The sequence below is a fragment of the Sorex araneus genome, chromosome 6 (genome assembly GCF_027595985.1).
Source record: "Sorex araneus isolate mSorAra2 chromosome 6, mSorAra2.pri, whole genome shotgun sequence".
Classification (NCBI taxonomy): domain Eukaryota; kingdom Metazoa; phylum Chordata; class Mammalia; order Eulipotyphla; family Soricidae; genus Sorex; species Sorex araneus.
The window spans coordinates 104,555,758-104,568,945 of record NC_073307.1 but is presented as its reverse complement, the minus strand read 5'-3'; the positions used below and the strand labels follow the sequence as shown (position 1 = coordinate 104,568,945).

Sequence of the window (13,188 nt, the reverse complement as noted above, 5' to 3'; positions counted from 1 at the left end):
CCTGCCCAAGAACAATATGTTAAATGTGAATTATTCTAATGTGAATCTATTCTAATCACTTTTAGTATCTTTACCCAAAACTCAGTTGACTTAATTTCTATTCTCTACATATTCTGTGCTAAGAACAGTGGTGCTAAACATACCTAGACAAACAGTTCATTATGCATCTCTAACACCAAGAGAGGTAAACATTGTACTGAGGAAATGTCTACATCAATGATGATCTGATGTTTTTAGGGAGAATCAAATTCAGCATTCCTTGGCGGATCTGTTTGGTTTTCACACTGTATATGATTGGATTCAGGACAGGTGGAATAAATAAGTAGACATGAGCCATGAAGATATGAATTAGTGGGGAAGAATGTTTAGCAAAACGATGAATAATAGAGAGTCCAATCATAGGAATATACAAAATGAGCACAGCACAGATGTGGGATGCACATGTGTTGAGGGCTTTAAGTCTTCCCTCTCGTGATGAAATTTTTAATACGGAGTGAAGAATAAACACATAAGACACGAAAATACCCAGACAATCTATGCCCCACAGCACAATGACAACACCCAATCCATACATAACATTGAACTTGATATCAGCACAGGCAAGGCGGATTATGTCCTGGTGCAGACAATAGGAATGAGACAGAGTGTGGGAGCGACAGAATGGTAAGAAGGCCAGTCGGATCAGCAGTGGAACTAAAGGTAAGGAACTTCTAAGAAAGGATGCAATTCCAATTTTGAGGATAAGTCTTGGGGTGAGAATGGTAGCATACCTTAGAGGGTGGCAGATAGCCACATACCGGTCAATGGCCATGGCCAAGAGCACAGATGATTCCGTGAAGGAAAAAGTATGTATTAAAAACATTTGGACTACACAGACATCGAATTGAATTTCACTGGAAATAGACCATAAAACCCTGAAAAGGGTTATCATTGTGGGCATGGACATGCACATATCAGTGAAAGAAAGCATGGCCAGGAAATAGTACATGGGCTCATGGAGCCTGGGGTCTGTTCGAACTATATGCATGATGGTGCAGTTTCCTGTTATTCCAATAAGGCAAAGGAGACAAAATGGGATAGAAATCAAGTGGTGGTATTCTTCATAGCCAAGGATACCTGTGAAATAGAATGTGGAGGACAGAGTACTGCTGAAGTTTAAGGCTGCCATGAGGATTGCCGTTAAATCACAATCCACTTTCACAATAACTCCAGTGCAAAAGGCAGTGAGAAAATCAGCATCTACAACACAGAAAAGAAGACTTCATTGCTTACTGTGATTCTACTAAACTTTATATGCATAATGTTCCTCATTCTTTTATGCATTACTGATAGTGTCAGTAATGAAGGTATTCATTCATAACCATAAATACAGTTCCTTCTATTTTGCTGACATAAGCCTACATTTTTTTCCTATAACTTACAGCATATATTCTAAACGTACTCTCAACTACCTTTTGACATTTGTAATTTAGTTTTTTAAACATTCTTGACCATTCTTACTTGTTTTGCTTTAACCGTTGTGTTTTTCTATTTATTCCTTAAGTGGTTTTCACAATTTTTTTTCTAACCTAGGTTTGTTATCTTATCAAAATGCTAAATGAACAAATAAAGTTCTTTATAGACATTTGCAATGCACTGTTCTTGTTCTGCATGGTCATTTTGATTCAATCATCTCTATTTCTCTCTTTAAATGTCACAGGCCTGTTTTCTAAAGAGAGCCAAATCTAAAAAACAATTTCATATTGGATTGACATACAATAACTGCATATTGGAATAAATATACAAATGTACAAAATTCAGTATCTAAAAATAATAAATTTTTAATGTGATGCCCTTATTTTATATTCTAAACACTAGAAACATTCTAAGCAAAATAGAATTGATGGGTAATTTTAGGCTTTCAGAATATTTTAACTATTGCCTTTAAGACATGATCAATAATTTAGAGATGACATTTAAATGATCAGTCATTTAAGGTTCTCCTTAAAATTGTGCAACATGGTATAATAGTAAAATAATCTTAGCATCCGAAATGACACTAAATCTTTTCTAATAAGTCCAAAGAAAAATAAATTACTATTATTATTATTATTTTAAGAATAAAATTATTTTCAAAAATAGATGCCTAAAAAATTATAGGCATCTAATTAGATACTCATATTTTCTTTGTGGATATAGTAAAATTGTCAGGATCAATTAGCTGCCACATAAAATTACAATTTTTTCATCACTTTATGAGTATTGTGCTTACTAAAATATTGTCTCAAGTTTATAAGCTAAGCAGATTGATTACTTTGTAAATTACAGAATTTTTATTTCCTCATTTTGTAAACTCAATTTTGTCCCTTTGGAACTCTCAAATCCCATATAATGTCATCCAGGTACATATAAATAAGTCACAATAAACCAAATATTTTTTGTTTTGGCTTTATGTTTAATAGCTCTAATGATTGATTGTGGTTTTTGAACCATATCAGGAGGTTCTCAAGATTTACTTCTACTTGGGACTCAGGAATAATTTCTGGTGGTGTAGAAATTACACCAGGCTGGCTGCATGAAAAGAAAGCATCTTAATGCCATATGTTGGGCATTATTTTTCTGGCACAATTTTTTAAAACCAACTTTCCATAATTAAAAAAAGAAAAAAGTGTACATATATATTTAGCTATTTTGATTGGTAATATTATGATTAAATTCTAATAATATTTCTATAATCTGATACTTAGAGCTTTGCTGTTTTTTATTCTGCTTCTATGATGAATATGCAAATATTCCTGTTTCTCTAGATATGTGCTTGTCTGCTTCATCCTTTTTTTTTTTGGCTTTTTGGGTCACACCCAGCAGTGCACAGGGGTTACTGGTGCTGAGAGACCATATGGGATGCTGGAAATCTAACCCAGGTCACCCACATGCAAAGCAAACGCCCTACCTGCTGTGCTATCGCTCCAGCCCCTGCTTCATCCCTTTTTCTATTTGTGCTTTAATATTGCATTAATGCTCAGAACTTTTCATTTTATCCATTTTTTTCTGACTTATTTTCCAACTTTTCATCCATAATCAAAATTCATAAATCTGCCTTTGTTCAACCTCACTGATTTAGATTGATCTCCAAGATTGTGGCCTCTTGCCATGAAGACATAGGTTAATGCAGCTGAAGTGACAGCTAAGATATCTGATCTGAAATTCTGCCTGAAACCATTCTGATTATCTTAATGGAGTTTTATGAGATTTTCAGAAAACATTTGCCCACCATTTTACACATTCAGATATGTTCTCCATCACATCTATCATTGTTATATTCTGGATTTAGCAATTGCTTAGTTTTTAACTTTGAACAAAAGATTTAAATTCTCTATGGCAGAATGCCAAAGTTTCTTCCTCTGTAAAATAAGAATATGCTGCAATATGATAGGATTGTGATCTGGAAAAATAAAAGATTGTGGGTGAAATACTTAGCATGGGAGTTAATAATACAATGAACTTAAAATAGTGATGATGATAATGACTATGATGATGATGATGATGGAGACTTCAGTAATAAAAATGATGAAACAATGCCAACTATAATCATAAACATTTGAATTACAATAAGTGTAAAAATTATCTAGGAAGTCTACATTCCTTTTTTAAAATACAAAAATTATGACAACAACAACAGGAGTAGTCATATTATACTGGTGAATTAAACTGAGGAATGGGAAGTGAATTACATTAGATTTTTTAATTTTGTCATAAAGAATTAATACATTCAAAGATATAAATTACCATGATCAAACAAACTACTTGATGATTTTATTTTAGGAGAACGTGTATGGGAAATGTTTCGGTACAAGAAATGGGATGTTTAGCAATGCTAAAAAAAGCTAATAATCTGAGTAGACACATTAATAACTTGAAGTTCCATACAACAATATTTTCTATATTCATATATTTACCAGTGTTTGTGATGTATTGTTTCACAAGTCTTTGAGTTATAGTACTGGGTCATTGTGAAAAGCTTAACTCATTTTCTTTTATTCTATAATTACAAACTCTTCTCCAGGGTCTTGTGATCTTTCTCATCATTCTCATGGGAAGCAAAACAGTTTACATACTTCATAAACTAAAATATAAAAACTTGCAAACGGGGTATAGAGATGAGTTATAATTAATTTCATATAAAATGATTAATCTTTGTATTGCAATGGAATTTGAAGGCTAAGTACTATCATCCTAACATAATCTTAAAAATTTTCCTCTGTTGCATCTAAAAAAATTAGAATTATATGCTTTGTAAGTATGATGTATACACTTAGATATATTACCTACCTTGAAAATCTGGAGTATCGCTGGCAAATCATGTCTGAAAAGTATGTCTTGAACACTATAAACATGGGAATGAGCCATAAAATTGCTTTTGAATGAACTATTTCCAGTGGACTAAGAAACACATTGGTTGCTGCTTTCTTCTCATTTACCTCTTGAGTGCCCTTCTAGAATTTTCTCTTTCCTCCCACACTTTTCCCAGTCTTCACATATGTGGTAGAGTAGTTCTTCTTATTGGGAGTCTGCTCTAATTCTCAGGGTAAGAAGCATGGCTAATAAGCAATTTTCTGTCCTAAGAGAGATATTCCCCAGGTCAATGCAGGACAGTGTCTATAAACCCTTCAGTTCCACCACTCAATTTATCTCCTCCTGCCTCTATTCACTCTGTACCAAGCTATTGCAATTTGGATATACAGGGTAAAATGAATATCAAATGTATAAACTGAAGGCTAGGATGAATGATTTAGTACCATATGACAAGAATACCAGTTTATATAGCTACAAATTCATTTATTAAATAAGCTAATATAAGTGTTTGTATTCATATATAGAAAAGCAAATGAGTCAACCATTTCAATCATATTTTAATTTTGGGCAGAAAATATAGGGCTTCTGTTTAGAGGTTCTATTATTCAGACTTAACTAAGCTTCCAAAAATAAGATAATTGTTCATAATGTAAAATCCTACTTGTCATTCATTCACTTGTTTATTTTATTCATCTCTTTAAAAAATAATATATTTCAGGGTAAGAGGCTGGAGCAATAGCACAGTGGGTAGGGTGTTCACCTTGCACACGGCCAACCCGGGCTCAATTCCTCCGCCCCTCCTTATTAGCCTGGCAAGCTAGTAAGAGTATCTTGCCTGCATGGCAGAGTCTGGCAAGCTACCCGTGGCATATTCGATATGCCCAAAACAGTAACAACAAGTCTCACCATGGAGACATTACTGGTGCCTGCAAATCGATGCAAATCGATGAACAATGGGAAGAATGCTTTATTTTTTAAGAATATTTGGTTTTGAAGCATTTTGTTAAAATATAAATTATGAAGGGGCTCTGAGGTAATACAATGGTTAGGGTGCATGCCTAGCATTTCATGCCCTGGGGCCAATTTTTGGCACCCCATGATCATTCTGTTATAAATATTGGTTTATGTAGGTATCCCCAGAACTACAGGGACAGATCAGCCTTATATCCTCCAGTACTTGTATAAAATCAAGTCCAGCTGGCAAAAAATCACCAATGGCCCTGAGACATTCTGAAACTCCTTGGGAAGTTTCTTCAACTTAATATATATGTAAAATATATAATGAATAAAATAAGTAAAATAAATTTAAAAACCTAAGATGGTAATGATAATTGTAACCCTAATTTTCATTCTCTACATAGATATTCCCTTAAAATAGTTTTACTAGTAAATTAAACTTAAAATGTACGATACTAACTTTTAAGTATACTTCTATTAGAAAAATTGCTGGTGCTGCTCTTTATTTTGTTAACAAAGAGCTATGAAAGGTATTTTTAGCATCCATAGATTGAAAATGAATTTGCATTTGAAGTTTTTATTTGAAGATGGTTATGCCAACTTAGTCAAACTCTTAATTGTACAACAGTTACTGAGTTTCATATTATTTAGAGGTGCTTGGTGCTTGGCATTGAAATATTTATATACACTTAGTTTTTTTTCTTTTATTTATTTATGTTTTGGCTTTTTGGGTCACACCCGGCAATGCTCAGGGGTTGCTCCTCGCTCTGCACTCAAGAATCACCCCTGGCAGTGCTTGGGGACCGTATTGGATGCCGAGGATTGAACTCCAGTCAGCTACATACAAGGCAAATGCCCTATCTGCTATATTATCACTCCGACGCAAAATATTTATAATCACTTAACACTCACTCTTTCACTCATATATTTTATGACATTTTTATAAGAAATTACTCCATTTAGATGTTTATTTAAATGACATATTTTGTTGATAACACTTCATCAAAATGAGCTTCTGAAGGGGGCAATTATAAGTAGGGAGAATAAATTTATTAATGAGGATGTGAACTACTGAATGGAAACTGAAGAAAAGAAATGATCTTATAAAACTGATGTATAAGTTGAAAAAATAATGTGATCTGAAGATAAACCATACAATCCAGTGATTCTAATTCAGAATATTATTCAGCAATAAGAAAAGAAAGCATAAAGTTCACTCTATCTTGAATAGGTACTGGAGGGTATCACCAATTTAATGTGATGATCAGACCGAAGGTGATATAGAGACAATGGTGGAGGGTTATGGTCACTTTATTTGTAATGAGGTGCAATAATTTTGTATATAAACACCATGAAGTTTCAACTTTTGTAAACATATTACCTCAATGACAATAAAGAGTAAATTAAAAATAAAATTTAGGGAGGTTTAAAAATTTTAATGTTAAGAAATGGGAATGGTCCTGGATGAACCGGAGCCGCGGCATGAGAAGCAGACCCTCCGTGCCTATTGACTGTGATCCTGAGGTCTCCTGACCCATTTTGGCACCAGAGCGGATTCTTGCAGCCATGCATTTTGACTGTGAACTGAGCTACAACCTCGTGCAGCCCGGGGAAGGATTTTTTTCCCTCTCCACCCCATTTTTCTAAGCGAAAATGGCGGCAGCGGTAGCAGCCACGTAGTAAGAGCCACCCTCTAAGACCCCTCAACCAGGAGGTAGGACTTTCTTTAGTGACGTAGCCTGTAGGTGGTCCTGGGAGGGGGGGTGGGGCGTTCCCGGCGCGCCTTCCGCCCAGAGATGAACCAGAGCCACGGCACGAGAAGCAGACCCTCTGCACCTATTGACTGTGATCCTGAGGTCTCCTAACCCATTTTGGCACCAGAGCGGATTCTTGCAGCCATCCATTTTGACTGTGAACTGAGCTAAAATATTAGAAACCCAAATTTCTAATAGCAGCCGCACGGACTCAAAGTCTTCACTCTTAGCAATGAAGAGAAATTATTAGATGATGCCTATTCAGCAGGCCTGATTGTTGGGGAAAATTTCCAATCAATAATAGTGAGTTCTGTATGGAAAATTGGAATGTACTCAATATATATAGAGAATAATGGGAATATCATTAGCTACTTAGATGGGGGGTGGAGTGGGAGGGGGGTGTATTGGGGTTCTTGGTGGTAGAACGGGTGCACTGGTGAAGGGATGGTGGTTTTATCAGTATTTGATTGTGACTTAAACCTGAAAGCTTTGTATTTTTTTTCTTTTTTTCACGGTGGTTCAATAAAATATTTCTTTAAAAAAAATAAAATAAATAAAAAATAAAAAAAGAAATTAAAAAAAAGAAATGGGAATGGTCCTGTGGAAAGTAGTGTAGGAAAACTGGTGGGTTTGGTGCTATAACATTGTAGCCCTAAAACGCAAATATTTAAGTTCTTATACACCACTGGTATCTAAATTTCAAAAAAGAAAAAAGAGAAGGAAAATACTCTTAAAATATGGTGGACTTTGTATCCTGATATCAACAATTTTAACTTTATAACCCTTCAGTGTCTATTTTATTATTAAATAATAAAGATTTATTATATTAAAAATCTCTTAAATAATATTATACCTATTAAATTGAATTTAATACATGCCAACTTTTATCTCCAGAATTTTTATTATTTTTACAGCAGCTACTCATAGCAGTATCAGGATCACTGAATCCACTTCCAGTGGTTGTTGAGACCTGCCAGGGCTATTCTCAATGGTTCTGTGGGAGCTTTGTGGTACTGGGGATCAAACTCGGGTTTGTCCACAAGGTAGGCATGTACTCTAGCACTTGAGCCACTCCCTGACCCCCAATATTATTATTTTTAGTATAAAAACGGGTTACCCTTAATACAATGACTGTTAACTTCATGAACATTAAATATTCAATAATGATGTAACACCTTTACTCCAAGCACAGTAATTGATTGTCATAGTAGAAGCAGTTCAATATATAATTCCTAAGTTGCTGGAATATTACATGCAAATGGTTGTTATTATTAAACTTTTATCAAACATTTAAGTTCTTGTAAACTATTGTTATCTCAATTTCAAAAACAGAAAAAAGAGTTTTATTGAGAATTATATGAAGAGTTTTACTTATATATAGCAAAAAATATAACGGAAGCTATGAATATTCCTTATACTTTTCCCCCATCATTATTTTCAGGTGAACACTTGTAAACTAATAAAATTGAATACAGTTTTCATATCTTATACATATCTCTGCAGAACTATGTGCCAGATAGTTTGGGATCTATAAAATAAATTTATACATTGCAAAATGTAGGTCACTGTCACTGTCATCCCGTTGTTCATTGATTTGTTCGAGCGGACACCAGTAACATCTCTCATTGAGAGACTTATTGTTACTGTTTTTTGGCATATCCAATACGCACGGGTAGCTTGCCAGACTCTGCCGTGCGGGTTCCATACTCTGGGTAGCTTGCCAGGCTCTCCAAGAGGGGTGGAGGAATCGAACATGGGTGGGCCGCTTGAAAGGCGGAAGCCCAACCACTGTGCTATCGCTCCAGCAAAATGTAGACAAAAATTATTATCTATCTCCTGTTACCAGGTTTGCAAATAGCTGCTAATAAATAAAATATTGTTTTGCATTTCTGTAATATTTAAACTAAATTATATTGCTATGGATTTATAAATGCATTAAAGCATCTATCTGTCCATGATTATTTACAAAAACTTTAAATCAGTGTCTTAGTTGTCTATGAGATTAAAAAACTCTTTGGTGCTGGGGAGGGGGCGCCAACGCCATATTCTGGAGTACATAAAATAAAGGTGGTCAACTCAGCCATTTTTATCCAGCTGGGCCTGTGGTTCAACGGGCAGGATATAGCATGCAGTGCTACTTTAGACCTGCACTGTCTAGGATTATCTGAGCCACCCTGTGCTACCCAAGGGTCTACAAATGGAACTTGGTGATGCTTAGAAGACCATATAGTGCCAGAAATCAAATAGGGTCAGTGCATGCAAGGCAAGCACCTTTACCACCCGTACTAACTCTCTAGTTCAAGAGATTAACATTATTTATACAATCAGTTCATGAGCAAGGAATAGAACAAAAGACCTGGAACACATGTTTTCAATGCAGGAGCAGCAAATTTAATCCTTAGCACCACCCAGTCTCCCAGGCATTGTCAGAGTATAACTCCCAAGTGCTTCCAAGTATGACCCAATATCAAAATAAGAAAAAAAAATAAGTAAAGAACAAAGCATATGAAGGACACTTGCTCTCACTGCTGAGAAAACGAAAGTTTCCCAGTAATGAAAGGACATGCAGGAAAAACTGTTTAAATGATGGCATTGCCATACTATTAATATTAAAAACGTAACAATATTATAATTCACACAAAAAATAATATAGAGTAAGATTATATTCACATTTACATAGAAAGACTGTAGTTTCTCTAACAGAGAAATATGGGTTTGGTATATTCATGGAAAACCTTATAGATAGGTACAATTCAAAATAGGTTAAAATTCAAAATGTGGGAAAATACATGGTAATTAGTCCCAGCACACAATGTATGAAAACAATAGTAGAAAAAAGCAGATTTATGAAGAACATGCTAAATCAGATGATATTACTTCATTGAAAACAACAATTTTTAGAGTATTTCTTTATACTCTTAATGCTCTAGTTTAATTCTTTGTTCTTCTATTATTAACATCAATGGCAGCATGCCAAAACTATACAGCACAGCATGAATTTCCGTAACTAAGAATTATGACATTTTTGCATGAAACCATGCCTACATCATGGTAGAACTGATATTTTTTGGGAGAAGCAAGTGGAGAATTCCTTGACGGATCTGCTTAGTCTTCACACTGTAGATGATTGGGTTGAGTACAGGTGGAATTAATAAGTAAATATGAGCCATAAATATGTGAATGAGAGGAGAAGAGTGTTTGGCAAAACGATGGACCATAGATAGTCCAATCATAGGGACATACAAAATGAGTACAGCACAGATGTGGGAAGCACATGTGCTGAGGGCCTTAAACCTTCCCTCTCGTGATGAAATTTTTAAAACAGAATGAAGAATAAGCACATAAGACACAAAAATTCCCAGGGAGTCTATTCCCCATAGCAATGTGATCACAACCAACCCATATATAACATTAAACTTGATGTCAGCACAGGCAAGGCGAATGATGTCCTGATGTAGGCAATAGGAATGAGACAGGATGTGGGAGCGGCAATAAGGCAAGAAAGGTAGCCGGGCAAAAAGTGGAATGATGGGTAAAGAACTCCTAAGAAGGGATGCAATTCCAATTTTAGAGATAAGTCTTGGGGTCAGGATAGTGGCATATCTCAAAGGATGGCAGATGGCCACATATCGGTCAATGGCCATGGCCAAGAGCACAGATGATTCAGTGAAAGAAAAAGTATGAATAAAAAACATTTGTAGGACACAGAAATTGAACTGTATTTCCCTGGAAATGGACCACAACACTCTGAAGAGCGTTATCATTGTGGGTGTGGACATGCACATATCAGTGAGAGAAAGCATAGCCAAGAAGTAGTACATCGGCTCATGAAGCCTGGAGTCTGTTCTAACTATATGCAGGATGGTGCAGTTCCCCATTATTCCAATAAAGCAGAGGAGACAGAACGGGATGGAAATCAAGTGGTGATATTCTTCATAGCCAGGAATACCTGTGAAATAAAATGTGGAGGACACGGCATTGCTGGAGTTTAAGGCTGCCATGAGGATTGCTGTTAAATTACAATCTGATTTAACAGCCACTCTTCAGTGTAGAAGTCAGTGAGAAGATCATCATCTGTAACACACAAAAAAATTCTAGTTCTTAGTATAACCCCTGTATAGTATACCTTATCATAGCATTCCTGAATGCTCTCAGTAATTAAATGTTTAGTTTATAGTCAAAAGAACTTTTCCTCTTTCTTGTAAAACTGACACCATTTTCTAAATAAAGATTATTAAACTTAGAATATACATAGCAGAGTAAGTCCTCTTTAAAGATTTGAAAGAATTCACTAGTGAATCCATCTGGGTCAGGACTTTTGTTTTGGGGAAGAATTTTTATTACTGTTTCAATTTCCTTGATGATGACAGGTCTGTTCAGGTACTCCAGGTCTTCTTGGTTCAGCCTCGGGGGGCTATAGGAATCCAGGAATTTATCTATTTCCTTGAGGTTTTCTTGTTTAGTGGAATAAAGATTCTCAAAGTAATCTCTGAGGATCTTTTAAATTTCTGTATTTTCTCTTGTGATGCTCCCCTTTTCATTTTCAAATCAGTTTATTAAGATTCTGCACTTCAAAAGAAAAAGTGACCAAAATACAGAGAGAGCCCACGGAATGGGAAAAAATATTGACCCAATACTCATCTGATAAGAGACTAATATACAGGATATACAAGACACTAATAGAAATGTACAAGAAAAAAAACGCCAACCTCATCAAAAATGGGAAGAAACGGACTGAAGCTTCCTTAAAAAAAGAAATACAAATAGCCAAAAGCCACATTAAAAAATGCTCTACATCCCTAATCATCAGGGAGATGAAATCAAAACAACAATGAGATATCATCTCACACCTCAGAGACTGGAACACATTCAAAAGAACAAAAACAGTGTTGGCGTGGATGTGGGGAGAAAGGGGACACGTTCATTTTTAGTAGGAGTGCCAACTGGTCCAGCCTTTTTGGAATAAAATATGGGCATTCCAACAAAAACAAGAAATTGAGTTTCCATAAAACCCTGCATATAACCCAAGACCGAAAGAGGAATCGAACCTGGGTCGGCCACGTGCAAGGCAAAAGCCCTACTTGCTATGCTATCACTAATCCATATAGTGAAGATTAATATTGCCTGATATAATCATCATAATAACTCCATGTATATACTTTTACAGGTAATTAATTATACTTTATTAGAAAACGTTTAGGCCTCAGGGACAAAGGGAAATGAGAACTCAGTATTTAAGTGGAATAGAAATGCACACATTAGAAAACTCCACAGCATACATGCAAACTACAGTTTGTACATTTATAATATCTGTCCATGTACAATATCACAGCCTTTATATTGCAGCATGGGATCCTTTTGATAATTGAACTATTATAGATTCTGATTATATACTTTGGATTCTGATTCTATACTGCTGGAAGATAGCACAACGGGTAGGACATTTTCATTGCATATGGCAGACTCAGATTCGATTCCTCTATCCCTCTCGGAAAGCCTGGCCAGCTACTGAGAGTATCCCACCCACATGGCAAGGCCTGGCAAGCTCCCCATGGTGTATTTGATATGCCAAAAACAGTAACAACGAAAGTCTCACAAAGGAGATGTTACTGGTGCCCGCACGAGCAAATTGTTGAGCAATGGGATGACAGTGATACAGTGACAGTGATTCTATACTTTATTTATTTATTTTTTTTATCAAAATAACAGTGCAGCATGTACAAATGCTGGAATAATCATTAGGCCTTGCTGAATAATGGAAGAGTATAGAATTTTTTTAAATGGAACAGCAGGGGTGATACATTACACAAAGCAACAATCTACAACAATATGACAATCAAATTACTTCAGCCCCATTAGGCAGGTGCAGAGGAATAATGAACATGAATTTTTCCAATAGAAAAACAAAACAAAAGTTTTTTTCCAATAGCAATAAAGTTTACATCCCAACCCATCCCTACAACTGAAATGATGACCTATACCTGAAAATTCTCTATTGTTTAAAAGTTGAAGTTTAATAAACAAAGGAGATTGTGTTTACTCTGCATCTAACTTGAAAAATATAGCAAAATATATATATATATATATATATGGTGCTCTTGGTGTATGTTTTAAATATACTTTACCTGAATTCATTCTTTTGATA

General features: G+C 35.3%; 2 protein-coding genes across 2 annotated transcripts; both read right to left on the bottom strand.

Annotated features, from left to right (window-relative positions):
• Nucleotides 1–208: 208 nt before the first annotated feature.
• On the bottom strand, nt 209–1,168 carry LOC101538400 (olfactory receptor 51I2-like). Its single transcript, XM_004618333.2, has one exon. The coding sequence runs from the start codon at nt 1,166–1,168 to the stop codon at nt 209–211; it is 960 nt and encodes a 319-aa protein (XP_004618390.1).
• An 8,916-nt stretch (nt 1,169–10,084) lies between these two features.
• LOC101538136 (olfactory receptor 51G2-like) lies at nt 10,085–11,044 on the bottom strand. The gene has a single exon (XM_004618332.2). The coding sequence runs from the start codon at nt 11,042–11,044 to the stop codon at nt 10,085–10,087; it is 960 nt and encodes a 319-aa protein (XP_004618389.1).
• Nucleotides 11,045–13,188: the final 2,144 nt, after the last annotated feature.